A 17,302-nucleotide genomic window follows, 5' to 3' on the forward strand; every position below is an offset into this window, starting at 1 on the left:
CTATTAGTGTGGAATTTGTAGTGTATGTTCTCCCTGAATTTGTGGGGGTTTTCTCCTGTAGTCCAAAAACATACCGGGAGGTTCATTGGATTTTGGGAAAGCTGGCTCTAGTGTGAGTGTGTGCATGTCTGTATTTTATTTGTTCGCCCTGCAGTGGACTGGCATCCTGCTCAGGGCATACCCTGCTTTGCCAGAATAGGCTTCAGCTCCCCGAAGAGCCTAAATTGGAAGAAGCAGTTAGAAAATAAAATATATTATATGGGTGACTGGAAGAAAATATTTGACTGCTTTGATTGTTGACTTTTGTGTACAGTATATATATATCTCTCTCTTAAGATTTTCACACTTGTGCCATGGTTTTACAGTGGCATGAAGCAATCAAAAAGAAGGACCTGATGAAGGCTCTTCTGTGCCAAAATGCTGACAGTCAAATAAATCAGATTCAAGAGTGTATGTAAGGGTGCAGTGAGCCAGTTAGAGAGTGGCTTCACCCCTCTGGAAGTGTAAAACTTCAGCAGAGGTGCTGGACTTATGGCACAGTAGAATTTTTTGCCAAATTGGATAGTGGTGCTGTGTGGCTCTGGACCTGCTAGGCACAGTGATCGAACCCTGGCAGGGTCAGAGAAGTGCTGTACTTGACACTGGTACAATATACTATACACTTATCCTGCACTGAAGGGCCCAGACTTTTGTAGTGGTGGAGCTAACCACTGTCTAGGGAGTGGCAGTGGTGATTAGTAGATTAATAGACACAATCAAAGCATACAAGAGACAGGGATCGAATCCTGGCAGGCTGAGCTGCACTTGTCAATGTGCATCCTGCATTTTTAAGGGTTTCTGCTTATTTCCTTTGCACCTCATGCTTTATTTTTGTCTGTTTTAAAATGTACTGGGTTTGATCATGGATTTTCTGTAGATTCCTATGATTCCACTACACTTTGCTCAATTTTATGATCACTTTGGGTCCTGACTCCTAGTGTGAGAACTTTTGCTTTACACTGCAACCTATGTGAAGCAATATTCCTGTTTTTAAAGCTTACTACAACCCACTGTGTGCTCCCTCTCCTTTGGGTCTCATTCTTCCAATGGCAGTCAAAGACTATGAATAAAATATTATTAATTGCTTACACTTATATAGCGCTTTTCTAGACACTCCACTCACAGCACTTTGCAGGTAATGGGGAGAATGTGTAGCTCCCACCTGGATGATGCAACGGCAGCCAAAGTGTGCCAGAACGATCACCACACACCAGCTATCAGTGGGGAGGAGAGCAGAGTAATGAAGCCAATTTATAGATGGGGATTATTAGGAGGTCATAATTGATAAAGACCAGGAGTGAAATTTAGCTAGGACACTGGAGTTAACACCTCTTTTTTTTTCTTTTTGAGAAACACCCTGGGATTTTTAATGGCCATGAAGAATCAGGACCACAGTTTTACATCTCATCTGAAGGACGGCACCTTTCTATAGTATAGTGTCCCCGTCACTATACTGGGGCATTAGGATCCACACAGACTGTACGGTGAGTACCTCCTACTGGCCCCACTAACACCTCTTCCAGCAGCAACCATACCTTTCACAACAGGTCTCCTGTGCAGGTACTGTCACACCTGCTGAGCTTCTGTGGGTTGCAAGTTGTGAGTTGCAGGGTGATATACAGTATTTGCTAAACAAATCTTAAAAAATGTCAGTTTTGCTTTTTGTACCACAGCTGTACAGTAAGATTATTTCTGAACATATCTTTTATGAGTGAAAAACTAAATAATTTCAGTGGACGAAGACAAACCAAGACCTGAGAATTATTTTAGCTTTTCCGATTACATTCCAGAGACGCAGGTGGTAATGAGAACCTCAGTCGGATTTGCTGAATGAATGGTTCAGAAAACCTTTTTTTAAACAAACATGAAGCACTGTTAAGAAACAAGAACATTAAAAAAATAAGAATGTGCTTCAATCAAAATGAAACACGCAGATGCACTAGTGAAGCACAGGTGGTATTTTTCATGGTGGGCATCACTGGGATGTAGGGTACCTCAGGAAAAAAAACACATGAATCTTTTTTTTCTGCATCAAGAAAGAGACATTTCGCTGTGGCCAAGCTGATGCGACAGAGATGGAACCGAGTTAATTGGATTCAGGGATTAGTTCCATTCACACAAAGTGAGCGGCAGTCTTCAGAGCACATGGTGTCAAAATGAAAATGTATCTGTGGAGAATTGGGAGGAAATAGCCTTCCTGGTATCAGCGCCTCATATAGGGTTACAGCAGAAGCCCCTCCCCTCTGTCTGGGTTTGTTCTAAACCCCTCGGCTGCTGCACACAAGGAGCTCACACCAACTCACATACAGACTGGGAAAAAAGAGACAGAAGATGGCTGACTCAGCTGGGCATCAGGAACCTTCACTGGCATCACCAGCTTCACCCAGGCTATCCTCGCGAATGACAGCGGCTCTTCTTTACCTTTAGAACACCCCCGCCTGTCGCCCATTCGGGCAGCCCCTATCGCAAATATTGACAGAAATAACAAAAAAAATGGCAGAGATGGAGAAAGAAGGCAGACCACCAGAAAATAAAAGAAGCAGAAAACCGGCTCACCCAGTGAAACGAGAAATAAACGAGGAAATGAAGGTAGGTTCAGGTTTACTGCCCTAGCGCTCGCTTTTTAATTTGCGTAGAAACAAACGGAATTCTGAAAAGGCTCGCTTGTCATTTTCGTGGATGCACTTAGCGCGACTCAGCTCCGCCTCCAGGGATGAAAACAGACACGAATTCAGTCTGCAATTCGGAAAATTGACGAACTTTGATTTTTCATATATACATCGATGTGATTTCTTATTATTTCAGTTTCGTCGGCACTTACACCTGTGTACTTTCTTTATGAAAGTCCAATATTTTTCGTTTTTCCTGTTCAACATGCCTTTCACGAGGTTCGCTCGCCACTGAAGTACCTTCATGTAGCCAACGTATAAGTTGAATGGTGAGGCATTTTCCCTTACTGTACGGCACAACACGCTCTGGCTCCTTTTCCTAAAAAAAAGAGCGTTTTGGTAATTAATTCTAATGAAAAATTCAGAATATGTACATACGAAAACTATATATAAGAGCCACATGTTTTCAAAGCATTTTTCACTTTTTTTGTGGAAAATCCAGTGGTAGGTCAGGCGTAAGTATAAAAATACTCTCATAATAGAAAAAAGCCTGGGATTACTATGTCAAACATTCTTCGATATTCTGTTTTAAGCGCGGCGGCACCGACATAGCTGAAGAGCTGCTGTGCACGGTGAGTAAGCGATGCCAGCCCAGCTGTGCTCGACCAGAAGTGCTGTAGGCTGGCATTCCAGATGTGCCTTGTAGAGTGCACGCGCCGCACAACAGCACTTTGTTTCTTAGGAGTGTAAAACGTATACATGTGCCAACGACATGGATCCTTTGTATATTTGAAACATAGCTAAACATTTTCCTCGGGTTTTGGCAGTAAAATATAGCGTCTTTGTGCTGTTGTTCATGTGCTAATTATTTGTGTACATACTGTTGCAAGACGTTTCAAGGGTGGAGTGTATTTTTTTTCCAAGACGATTATCGAAGCATTTATTCGTAACGTCGGTCTATTTTCAGGGAGATTCTCATTCAAAGAAACTTGTGTGCAATGCAGATGATGAAGCCGATTGTTAAAAGAGCTGGATTGAATAAAATGCAACCCAATAAACGTGTTACTGAAATAGAAATTAAAGAGCGACGAATCTCCGGTGCACGTTTGCAATAGAGGATCGTGATGCCACACTCCAAGGTATTCACCGTTTAACATCTTCACGTGTTTTATTGGATATTTTAAGACACCTGCCAACACTAGCCACTAGAATGGTTTATCTACGTTGAATGGTCTAATAGCATGTCGAAATTCCTCTTGAAGGCAAATCTTAGCCTCAAGCCTTCTACTTACATCGACGCATAAACTCTGTGAGCGGTAGATGTTCCATGTAGTCATCTGAACAGGAATAACCTCGAGTCGATTTTTGCGTTATTTTAGTGGCATTTGTTGACTTTGCATTTTGCAATGGATGTTGAAAACAAGCCGAAAATCCATTATTAATTAATTACTGTTTCCTTCGGGTGCTGAATCGCCGTCAGTTTGGTGTGTTAGGGTCTCGGTTTAGAAGAACGAAACACCGTGAAGCATACAGACAACAAAGACAACAGATTCATAAACATGTATATTACAAATAATGCTTTTAAACGTCATAGTAGTACAGTAGTAAAAAAAAAGACGAGTGGACGAGTGTTTTATAAGACAGCCCCTGTGCACTCCCTTATGTGAGGAAATGTGGGTTGTGTGTAAACTATATGGATTGCAGCTTTTGGTATCCACGGGGTTTAGAATTACAAATTAACTAATTTTAATCAAAACATGTGAAATGTTATCCTTGCTTGATATAAAGGCTGACTGTGCTGGTTCTGCTGGGTTTGTTTTGTTTACTTTGGCCGCAGGCGCACTCGGCGGTTTGGGAGATAGTTGTTCTTCTATAACAGATGTTTGTCTGAACTGCCGAGAAGAAACAAAAACAACATTGTGTGAAAGGGAAAAATTACACAATCTTTTACTAATGCGATAATAGTAATTAAAAAGACATGGAATTAAGCCTGGAAAGCGGTCTTACTTTTTATGAATACCTTAGTGATTCCAAAGTCTCAAACCTCATCTCAACGGTTTAGCAGGCAGCACGAAAACTTGTGTGGAGTACCGTAACTATACACGAGGTAATCTTTTATGAATGCGTTCAAGCAACAATGCCATGAACTCAGATAAAATATTTATTTTACATACCTGTAGTGCAGTCGATAAAAGTAAGCAATTACAATTTGACCACTTTTCTGTTTTATATTTCTAATTTCTCATCTACTGTACATTGTATAGTGTACGTGTTCGATTTGATGTGTCCAGTATTACCGAACATTAAGACTATCTTAGTGAGGTACAGTAGGACTTTGTTGTATATGCAGACTTTGGAACATATATTCTTGTAAGTTTATGGATTATAATTAGTACTACCGTGTAGGTCTCGATATATTTGGTATGCTGAGGGAAGCATTAGTACTGTATGTACTGTACCACCTTCATCCTTTAGGTTAAGGGATGTTCCCGTGTGGTTTTGCAATGCACATATGTATTTCTGTGGATGTTGTTCGACAACATCAGTGTGGGTTACTGCATTGTACAATGTGTAGCCATTGGGCTGTGAACAGTATTTACGGTATTTTAATAGGTTGGATATGGGTTCTTTATTTCCCAGTCTCTATACCAATGTCACCTTTTTCATGTGTAATTAGAGCGGGGTTGTCTTTCTCCAGCAGGCAACGTTTGGAAAAGTGTTTTTTTTTTTTAAAGATAGATCAGGACACCTGCTTTAGAGGAAAAACAAAAGATTCAAGAGGTATCACTCTTGTCAGATTTGTGCAGCAGTTGCAAGTCATAATTAACGCTTTATTCATAGTGAATAAGCATCTCGCTGAAAAGCTACCAGGGGAAAACTCCAGCAGTTGACAAGAGGGAAGGGCTTAAATGCATTAACTTCTGGCTCCTAGGCATTATTCATAGACATGTCACCAGCTATAAGTGCATCTTGAAACACTTGAGGGACAAAATTCCCTCCACATTTGCAGGGCTCTTTATTGATTAAAGATTCATTGGACATGGTTATTTCGAATCAATAGAAACATTTTTAACTGACGAATCCAGCTGTCTGCTTGTAGTTCAGTCCAGTTACTGTATGTGCATTCTCTGGACATTCCAAGGCTTGGCTACTCCACTTCAATAATGGGAAGAGTAGCCTGACCAGTCTTTTGTTTTGTAATAAGATAGCGTGTTAAAGGAAAGCAACGGCGCAATGTCATCACTCTTACTTAAAACCTTACTGAAATAAAAGAACAAATGTGTTCACTGACTGGCAGCTAACAGGAGAATAACTGAGAGAGACTTTTGGAAAATTTGCCATTGTAGCCTATCCTGAGCATGTCTTGGTTTTGGAAAAAGCAGTGATATGACAAAGACTGATTTCCACAGAGGCAATAGAGAGCCTGATTCAGTGCATTATGTTAGAAGACTGTCCTGTGTGCATCATCTGAGTCTGGATTCAGTGTTCTCCCTAAAGAGACACAGCCTGCGTGCCGCAGCTCCACAGACGCAAACAGTCCAGGGGCAGGGAAGATCAGGGATGAAATGAATCTGTGCCATTATCAAATAGCTCTGCATTGTTTCAGGCTCCGCACATAGCTACAAAGTCCCAGACAGCAGCAAAATATATATATATAAAAAAAGGATTGAAACAGTTATGATTTTTTTTCTTTTCCTTATTTGAAAAAAAAAAAGAACACAATGTGCCCTTGTGAGGGATCATACCTAGAAAAGCTAAACAGTCTGACTATGTTTCCTTCATCTGAACTGCTTTCATCTGGACCAGTGTAAAATAAGCCATGGTAAGTAATCAGGGTAAAGCAGAGAGAAAGGAATGTATACAGCAATAGGCAGCCTAAGCTGTAAAAACTGAAACCTGAGCACCAGTAGGGGATCAGATATCAAGGCTGTAAGGTAGGGGAAATGAAAGAGATGCAGGGGAGGGTGAGGGGGAATGGAAAAGTCGGCTTGGAAAGTGTTGGGAGTAGGAGGAGGGCCCCCTCAGGGAAACTTGGCTAAGGATTAGGGAATTTTATCATGGTGTACAGTGACCTACTCAGATTTCTGCCCACATTGGATCAGATTGCTTTTTCTCTGCTTGCCGAAAGAAAGTGATTGCCGGAGTGATTTCGTCTTTTTTTTTTCCACTAAGGGTAATAAAAAGGCCATCCTTATTCTGAAATCTTCATAAGTATTAAGTTTTCCGTCTCAAACATGGCGTTTGCGTTTCTCCTTTCTTGTCTTGAATGGACCATAAAATTGCATTACCAAGTGGGCTTTCCTGTTTTGGCTTAGCTGTGCGATAAAAAAAGAAACAAAACACATACTTATTCAATATTGAGAGCACAAGAGCCGATCTGTTGGTATGTGTGGTTTGCGATGTTACATTGGCGCAGTTGTTGTGGACCTATTAGTCTGCATAGTTAAGAGCTGATACTGCTTTCTGTTTGTATTGCCCAGATCATCATTTGTCCTTTTCTCCCCAAGTCCTGTTTTATGTAAGTGACAGTGGACCAAATTTAAATTGGACACAGTGCTGTGCTGTTGCTCAGATGAGAGGAGGAAAGTACCAGAGTTGAAGAGTTGTGTTTTGAGAATGCAGTGCTAGAAATAATCTGGGGTGTACAATTTACTGTATTAATTTCTGTATTAATACTGTATTAATACTGAGAGTTTGTTTTACTTCACCTCCCCATTGCTTTTTACATTTTGTGCTCTTCAGTGCTGCAGAGAAAAACGCACATCAGTTGCTCTTGCAGTATATATTGCCTGGTGTGCAAGCTGTACATGTGTGTGTTCTTTGGGTTTACAGTAAAGATCCCTTTGGGACTCCCTGTTTATCCACATGCACATACCTTAGGTGCTGAATCACTGCATTGTCTTGGAAACATCGAATCAGTCCGTGGTAGCACATAGCTGTCAGCCAGACAATTTTTTGACACACTTATTTAATCTATTTCTGTTCTGAAGCCCAGGATTTTCTGAATCTTATAGTTTTACTTTTTTTTCGGTGAGTTCCGGTATGAATACTTTGTTCCTGTAATTCCTGACAACAGCTTTATTTGTCAAACTGAATCCTTTCTGTTTTAAAGCTTTGATACTGTATGTCACCTGCTTGTGGTGCTCCGCTGTCATCTAACCCAGCCCTATTTGGCATTTGACAAAATAATTTTGCAGAATATAATTGAGTAAGTGGATGGTGTGGTGGCATCGCAGTAGTACTGCACTCTGAAAGCTCCTGGATCCCGGGTTCAAATCCAGTCATGGGCTCCCTGTGTTTGTATGGCTTTCGCTGAGCAATCTAGTTGCTTCCCACCTCTCAAAGACATGATTCGATTGGCTATTCAAATTTGTTTCTTTCTCTGAGGCCCTGTCATGGACTGGCATCTCATTCAGGGCAAGAGTGGTAATTGTTCTCTCAGTGCCAGCTAGGCTGGGCACTTAGAGTGCTTGTGATTCAGGACAAGCAGATTTCTGATGATGGATCGATAGTCCATAAGATAACAGATTCACAGTGAGCTTTTTTTTTAATGACTGTGTTGAAATAAATGTATGCTTCATAAAGGCAAAGGTTCCTAATTGTCCTAAATTCTCCAAAAGCGCTGTTGCTAGTCTGTCTTTTGCAAGATTTTGTAAGGAGGCATTGCAGGTATATTAGTATTTGATTATTGTAAAATGACTGTGAAATTGTCTGTGATTACGTAGTTATACAGAAATAAAAAAATCTGTGATTCAACCAGTTGCATACATTTCCATTTAAATACAAAACATATCCCGCTCATTAAAACGGACGTTTTTCAAAAGAAAATAAATACACACAGCTGGGGGCCGCATGGTAGCGCACTGGTTAGCACTGCTACCTGACAACGCTGGGGCCCTGTGTTCAGTTCCAGAGAACATCGCTATCTGTGTGGAGTTTGCATGTTCTACCTCGCCCTGTGTTCACGCGAGTTTCCCCCAGGCGCTCAGGATACCTCCCTCAGTCCAAAGAGCTACCAGTTGGCAAATTGACTTTGGGGAAAAATCAGCCTTGGTGTGAGTGCGTATGTGTTTGTGCATGATTGTGCCCGGCGATGGACCAGCATCCTGTCCAGGGTGTATCTCGCCAGGCGCCTTTGCTCTGACTCCCCCACAACCCTGACCTGGGAGAAGCAGTTAGAAAATGTATGGATGGACAGGCAGCTGGTATCTGTGATTTTCATTACAATGACTGTACACGATTCTCTAAACGTAAAACAGAGTTTGCCAAATGTAAAGAAGGAAAAGTATTTTTGATTTATAGAATTGCTGAATGAAGAGGAATGGTTAAGATTAAATCATAAGTAATACAATTTATTGGCTCATGACATGAAGTAAAAAATCCTGTTTACTTTAATCCACTTCATATGTACAGTATTAATGGCTGGGCCACGTAACATGGTTTAAAGGCACTATCTGTAAATTAAAAGAGCCGCCAGAGCTGAGCCTTTCTACACAGTTGTGTGCTCTGACGGATTTGCGAGTTTTTCTCCGGTATGGCAAAGGGAGCCGCAGCCTGAAGAGGGAGACAGATTGGGAGTTGCTCTTTGGTGTTTCCCTAATGCACAAGGGTGGTTTCACTTTGCTAAAGCTCTGCTAAGCTCTGCCCCTGCTGTCTCTGCTGACAGCAGGGACATTTCACTGCTGTTCGGTGCCAGTAGAGTTCCCCTTCACCTTGTCATACCGCAGGGCTAACATCTTCCTGACTATTGCCAAAATCCCAAAGTGAGCTTTCGGTAGTGTATTTCTAAGTCAGTCTCTGTGATATGAGTGACGTATCCTTCAACGGTGTCCTTTTGGTACAAGCAGCTCTGTATCATCGGCCTCTTTGCATAGATCTCTTCCAGTTGCGATATCTGCGGATGGACATTAATATAGATTGTGTTCCAGCTATTGTCCAAGGTTTCCTCACTCCATTCTATCTGTTCTTTGTGCACGGTGTAAAATGTAAAGGGGGTTGTGACCCTGTTAGTTGTGCAGCATGATGAATACACCTTGTCTCGACACTAGCCAAACCATCATCTTTGTCACGGGAAGCAAGCTGCTGACCTACGGCTAAGGTGAGCGCCTATGATCGGTGAAGATCGGGCTTCACTGGACATGCCTGTCACGCCTGACACACTGATAAAGATGCACACTCAAAACTGGAGGTTCTGTAGTTTCACAAGAGGACGGTTGGTTCTCTGGCATGCGTTTTCTTTTAAAAGTTGTTTTACGCATTTGAAGAAATAGAAACAAAAATGTTGTTGTATGGTTATGTGAGTTATGAAAACAAAGCGGGAACAAGCGGTGGCCTTTTACACTGAGCCTGTGCACTTTTGCTTTTGCTGTTCTGAAACGAGAGGTACTCGTGTATGCGTTGGCTGCGAGCCTGTTCGTATCTTTCAATGAATTCAAGTGTACAGACGATTATGCTGATTATAAATTGTAATACAGATTAAAGAATTATGGCTTTATGTTTTTTTCAAACTTTTTGTGGTTCGCCAAAATGAATATCCTTAGAACACTTTAGTGTTTACAGGATTAGGAAGTGCTAAACTGAATGTTCCAGTTTATGTCATCCTAAATAGAAAAACTATTTGGAGTACTGAATTGAAACTTTGGGTTCCAAGGGAAGAGTACCACCTACTGGTCTACCAACCCAACTTACAGCATCAACCTGATTTTAGACCTTTCTTAGAAGGTTTCGATGTTCTAGGTTTAGACCTTAGAAGTCTGCGTTTTCAGTAATACCTTGACGCAGTTTTGTTTGGCTTCCGATGTCCAATGATGAAAATTGTACTAATGTGCCCCGTAGTATATGTATATCTTACCACTGATTCCTTGACACTTTGCACTACAAGACAGATCTGTATTACCCTGTCAGACAGCATCACATACTGAGGGCTGAATATCTGCAGAAATATTGGAGTCTAGGAATCATAGCATGTGAGGGCTATAGGTTTTAGTACTATAGAACCAGATCAAAATTGAGAATGGCCAGTTCAGTATTTTAGATGTTTTAATTTTCTGAATATTTGGAGGCCTGAAAAAAAACAATGGGTTGAGAAATGTGCAACATTCCAATAATTTCAACTGGACCACTGCATTGACTGACAGCTGCACCTCTTTAAACAGGTTCCTGTAAGGTATGTAAGGAACACAAGCAACACAGGCAAGCCTCGAAACCTTTGAAATCCAAAGATGATCCACACAGCGACTGAGAGTGGGGAAAAAGCTTGTGCTTCTGTACTCTAATTATTCTTTGGCTTATAACTTGGCATCTGTGAAGAGATAACATCTGCTTTATAAATAAATCAAATACATTATTGAAACAGTTGGCTGACACAGCCTTCCATTTCCTGAAGAAATGAAAAATAAATGCGATATCATTCCCATCTCAGACTCTTGGTCAGTACCAGTCAGTACCATGTTTTAGGTTTGGTGGTGGTGATTGGTGGGCTGCAGTTAACATTTGTGTATTTCACTTCACTGTCAGGCGTGCCGTTAATAATGGCCTGGATTTGTAATGTTTGTTTATAGTGAAATTCCACTTGTTTTTTAACAATTCCTAAAGTCTACCATGTGAAAATCTTTCCTTTAGGTAGCTGTGAAATTTTGCTGAAATCCAGTCCTTTAAACATGATGCATTTCTCAACCTGGAATGATGCAACTGAAATGTAGACAGAACATACGGTAAATATGCAATTGTGTTTGATCCAGTAAAAAAAACTTTTTTCTATAATGACATGTCACAGATTTTTGTGGCTTCTGCTTTTCACCAAACAAACATCCTTTGATATGATAAGGAGGAAAGAAGGCTGAATACTGTATCAATTAGCATTTCCTGATTATTATACATTGTCTTCTCTGTCCATCACATCATTTATCTCTTAGTAAAATCTCGTGTTTTTAACTTAACTCTGTGACTGGCCTCATGAATTAATAATTAAATATAAATTAAATAAATAATTTTTACTCCCTTTCCCACAATTACGTTTATATAAAAGAGTTCCTGGGACTGGGATATGTTTGTTCTTTGTTTTCTTTTAATAAAGATGTTGCACTCAGTACTCGTAGTGACATCAAGTGGCTGAGCTGTAGAATTGCTTTGAACACCGCCAGAGACCTGTTTATATAGTGACTTTCACTTCCAACAGACAGGATGTCCTGACACTGCTGTCAGAGAAATGCATTAGACCAGCTCTTGTGGAACAGGAAGTGTTTGGCAGGCAAACAGAGCCACATTCTGTAAGACTTTTAGCTGTGTCTCCAAAATATCTTGCCCCCCCTTGCCTTTACCAGTTAGGTTTTTGAGTTTGTATCTACCAATTTGCATTATTATTATTATTATTATTATTATTATTATTATTGTTGTTGTTGTTGTTGTTGTTATATTTTTCAGTGTCTCCTTCATGCCATTATTAAATTCATACTGTGACATGTCGCTAGTTATGTTATAGCCATAATTTACACAGAAATCTAACTATAATATCATCATGTAATACATTTGCATTGATATTTATACATGTTAATTACAAATGATTGAATACTTAGCATTAATTGTTGCCTTAGTTGTATTAACTGGTAGAAGAAACATTACAGTTTTGTGTTTTTAAGCATTGTGCTTTTAATGAAAATAAGCAACATAACGAAAACTTCATGTGTGTATGTCTTCAAGAAGTGTCAAAAACAAGAACTGCAGCAAAGGTTTGGCATTTCTATCTGTATTTCAAATGTTGTCATTCACAGAACTCATGTCGCCTTAGAACAAGCATCGCGTATCAGACAGATGCACATTTATTTGAAATTATTACCCCAACAGTTTTTAATCATTTATTGCTCACAACTCTGTTTTTCTAGCCCATTCAATCACAAACTTTTCCTTTGATTGCCATAATGGAAATGACCTTTTTTTGGACTAATAACGTGCACTTCAGTGGGCAGTCGTTGCAGATTCAAATGAAGAGAGAAACAGGAGAGTAAATTCCATTGTAATTACCGTCAGCTGAGTTTCTGATTGTAATGAATCAAATCAGCCATGTCTCACCCTGATCGCACAGTGACAAGAGAGGAGAACACTCTCCTTTCTCAGGCACTCCATATGGTGATGAAATGTATATGGAGTGTGATGAAGGTTATTGTGTACTTTTTATTGGCAAATGCCCTGGAGCTCTTTGTCAGGAACGAAGCGAGTGTTACATTACAGGAAACTATTTAAGAGCCATTTGAGGTCACTCCTGAGACTTCTTAAGCTTTCTTTACCACAGGTCCCTTACAAGTTTTGATCACCTTCGCCAACTTGTCTGACCCGTCAGTCCCTGTCAGATAAGACGAGCGGGAAGCTGAGACATTAAATCAGAGCCCAAATGTGAGCTGGCTTGTTTGCGCTGACCTTTGACTGTTCCCTCGTTTACTGTTGGTCCTTCTGTCAAGGAATGAATTCACCTTGAAAGTGTTGTGCCATCCAGTGTTTTGTCATGTAATGCTGAATTAAAAGAGTAATGTTACGAGAACAAAAGCGTTCTGATTTATATCCAGGTATTTTGAGAATCTCCTTTCTTATTTATCTAGCTATGCTGTAACAACTAACACCAAGCTCTACATGAATAGCAGTTGATGTCTTTGGGCTGCTGCAGACTTACTAATCTAGGCAATGAAAAGGTGATCTCCCGGCACCAGTTCAGCAGATTTCTGAAACTATGGTGGAGCGATGTGTTTGATTCAGTTAATCTATTGACTTTGATTCGATTCAGCTTTGTAGATTCGGATTGACAACACATTTATTCCCAGCAACCCTTGACAAGAGCTGGTACTCAAATAAGGTCTGTTGATGGTCCTTTAATTATCCTGGGACTTCTGCTGTTGGCATATAGTGACGGCATGTGTGTTCAATGCTGTAATAGCAGCTGCATCAACGGCCTTAAAATTCAACAGAATGTAGCCCTTGTTTCCTAATCCTTACTTTACAATGAATTGTTGGATAATTAAAAGATCAGTACAAGATGCAGAATATTCCATTTTTATATTAGCCGTCCTGTTATTAAAGTTGAAGACAGCATTAAGGAACAGGCTGAGAATATGCCAACTTCTTGGTCGGGTGACGTACTGTAGCATGAGAAAAGATGGAACTTTGTGGTGCTATAAGAGATCCCTCACAGCTGTTAAATAATGAACCTGTCTTGTGGAAATCTGTATTTATTTATCCATATAATCAATACAAGAGCCTAAACCACACCACTATATCTCAGCCTTGACCATCTGACCATCTTAAAAATAAGACAAAATCTTGTATATTGGCAGAATTTTCCCAATATTACCCCTCTGAAAGTAAAGTTTACACGAGTATGTAGTAAATGCATGGTATTTGAAATTGACTTTTGTCGATTATAAAAGGTACAGTGATTTGTATTTCACAGGAGCCAGGACATTTTCATTTGGTTCCAGAGATAATTTATTTAAAATTATTAAGATTTGTTGGAACTTCTATACATTTCTCGGACACAATAGAAAGTGGTAGATAAAAAGGAAATGTATTATCCTTTCTTTTAGTTATTGCTAGTATTTAGTGAATCATTAAGTATTTCAGAGGAGTGACATTTAGGTCATAGAGTAGTTTCTGAACATGGCCTTTAGACATACAGTATGGGCACTGATCATTCTTTTTTGTGTTAAACACAAGGCATTGACTACAAAATTACCTGACACGTTATTTTTTTAGCAGATTGGTTCTTGTTATTTCCAGTTTTAAGGGCATAGCATATAATAGCATATGTTTTCCAATGTTGTTCAATGAGAAATGTTTGAATTTTATTTACTGTACACGGGACTCCTAAGACCCATAAGATGTGTTAACAATTAATGTCATCCCCCTGGTCTTCTCTTACTTTTAATTGTTTACATGTCACATACAATAGTTCTCCTATTTCTTCAAATACATGATGGCCAAATAGTGCACATCGCACAGTCGGTGAGCTGCTGAATTACCTAGTGATTAATTACTTCTCATGCAAGACTGTCCTCCATCAATAATTAAGTAACCCATTGTTAACTAATTTACTGGACCCAGAACCTCTAGGTGGCTTGTCTCTTCCTTGATTTGTTTTTTGGTGTTTTTTCCCAGGTGTAAAATCTTATCCTTTTCACCCTGGACTGTGTCCAGCTATTATGAATTAATTTCACCTGAATATTTGGATCAACATTCTCTTTGCAAAAAAGCTAGAAAAAAAGAAGATATTTATGTGGCTGAGAAAGACAAAGTGTACATAAAAAAACATATAACTAGCCAACCATGATATCGTTCCTTCTGTATGATAAAATGCACCCAGGTATGGATACGGAGAAGTCCTTTCATGTTATCCTTGACTTAACTTGTTTTTCCCAGATGATGCCATATCTTTCAGTAAAATATCAATTGAAGTTCAGCTTGTGACAAATATTAAAAAGAAAGGCGTTCATCTGAAAACACATTGAATTATTATGAAGAAAGACAACTGGGACAACTGAGATCCAGCTTATTTAAGAAGGAAACAAGTATAAAAGCCAATGAAAGAACAGAAAATCATGGTTCTTCATTGTTAACAGGAAATATTCTAAAGAATCTAGTTATTTTGAAAATGCTGGAATCATTTCGAAGCAACATAAACATCTGTGCTTTCTCTTCCTTCCTCTGTGCCAAGGTATAGAAGGGTCTTTTAATTGCTGGTGTTGTCCAGAGATTTAAAAGCATTAAATTTGCTCTACGTGACTTGGAAGATGAATGTTTGCCTTGGGGAGGAGGAGCAGGGCTGGCGATTCATGCTTCAGGGCAAAGAGAGTTCGATTCAAGGCATTAATCTCTCTCTTTGCAAATGGTTATTAATTGGGGTAATAAATTGGCGGCTCCTGTCTTGCAGAGTTTCGCAGAGAACACCATGAATGAACTCCTTGGCTGGTATGGCTATGACAAAGTGGAACTGAAAGATGGGGAAGATATTGAGATAAAGAACTACCCTGATGGTGAGAGCAGGCAGCACATCTCTGTCTTAAAAGGTAAGAGCGAGCATTAACATACTGTAGTGCTTTGGGCACTTTAGGGTTGGGCAGGAGCACAGCTGGGCCAAGAGGCAGGGCTGTTCTCCTGTAGCGTGTGACTGAAGCTGTCTCCATCAGCTGAGAGATCTGACCACATCTTCACAGAAGAGACACTGGACGCTAAGTGCTGGATGCTGGTGGTCTCTCTCCTTAAATTTATATTTACAGTCTCACTGCTGTAAATATGCAGTAGAATAATAGTATAATATACAGTAGAAGTTCAGAATTTAAAATCTTGTTCCCTGTTGGAGTTTGTAAATGCAAAAAAATGAAAATCAGTCTGAATAAAACCTTGGCCAGCCAGTTCTAGATATAGACAGACAATGTATTCGTATAATTCCAATGTACAAAGGTAAATTCATGTATGAACCCTTTGGTATGCAATAAAGTACACAAGAAAAGCAAAATGCTTAGGAACAAGGTCTCAAAATGAACTATTATTAGTAATAAAATAGTGTTTTTAATAATAATACATGTGTCAACAGCTTGGTCCACTAAAATACATGATAAAAAATCCACATAAAATTTTAGAGAGTAAAATTGGATTAAAAATAGACAAAAAGAGTCCCACACTATTTCAAAGCACACTTCTAATATTGTTAGGTTGCAACCTGGAACACTATAAAAAGCAAAACCTGTATTTATCTCTTTGCTTCTAGTTATAAATTGTTATCTGTGTACGTGAACATGTCCAAGTACTGTATAAGGTCATGAACATTTCTTAGATAGATTTCTTATATAGATGAACATTTCTTTTATAGCTCATCATGTACACTTTTTACACCCTTTCCATTTGAATTCTGAAAAAATATGACAACACATGCGTGACGAGAGGTGTCCATTCTTGAGCTGGCATGTCCATTTCAATGACAAGGGGTTCTCCCGGTTAAATCATTCTTCCAAATCGTCATGGCTTAATGAAGAGAAACATGCCCTGGAAGAGGTATTAGTAAGCACATTGTAAACTGAAGTTTTTAGGAAACTTTGGGTCTATCCACCCACCACCGTGTGTGACTGAAGCTCCAGTAGAGCTACCAGCAAACAGGAAGTACTATGATGACCCTGACCCAGTGGTAGTTTGTCCAGTTTGCTGGGAACTGCAGTTTGCAGTTTGCGGCTGCTCATGCAGTTTGGCGTCATGGAAGACCAAGAAACACAATTAAGAGTCATCGGGCATCCTTACAATGGTAACATCATGACTCGCCTTGACAGGGCAGCACAACTACATACTGTATCAGCACTGATAAACAGCACTGGGTAGCACTGGGCCAGCAAGAGAAACCACAAAATATTTGGTGAGGTCTGTGAAAGAGAGCAAAGTATTTTGTGTCTAATTTAGTAGGAGGCACCAAGAAGTGGAGGGCAGTTAATGTCATCTTTAGGGGATTGGTTGTGGTTTTTCCAGCTGTTATAATGGCAACACAAACGTCAACATAAATCTCTTAATCTTGTCTTACAATAATATCCATCCCACTATCCTTTCCATGCACTGGCCTGCCATACTACTGAAGACCATCCCAATCAAGCAAGCTTGGTAGAAAAGTGATCAAATGAATTCGCACC

At 39.7% G+C, this 17,302-nt stretch overlaps 1 protein-coding gene across 7 annotated transcripts in view; it reads left to right on the top strand.

Moving 5' to 3' along the window:
- Positions 1–2,214: 2,214 nt before the first annotated feature.
- Positions 2,215–17,302, top strand: part of sobpa (sine oculis binding protein homolog (Drosophila) a) — a 98,596-nt gene continuing 83,508 nt past the window's right edge. For 2 of the 7 annotated variants that reach the window (XM_088625744.1, XM_088625749.1), the window contains exons 1-2: positions 2,217–2,628; positions 15,562–15,697. In XM_088625744.1, coding sequence (XP_088481870.1) covers positions 2,533–2,628; positions 15,562–15,697 — 232 coding nt within the window. In that variant the 5' untranslated portion in view covers positions 2,217–2,532. Of the gene's footprint in view, positions 2,629–3,600; positions 3,788–11,268; positions 11,363–15,561; positions 15,698–17,302 lie in introns of those variants that run through there. The other 5 variants (XM_088625746.1, XM_088625750.1, XM_088625747.1 and 2 more) reach the window with 5 other exon arrangements.

This window comes from Lepisosteus platostomus, chromosome 3, assembly GCF_059453375.1.
Source record: "Lepisosteus platostomus isolate fLepPlt1 chromosome 3, fLepPlt1.hap1, whole genome shotgun sequence".
NCBI classification, from domain to species: Eukaryota; Metazoa; Chordata; class Actinopteri; order Semionotiformes; family Lepisosteidae; genus Lepisosteus; species Lepisosteus platostomus.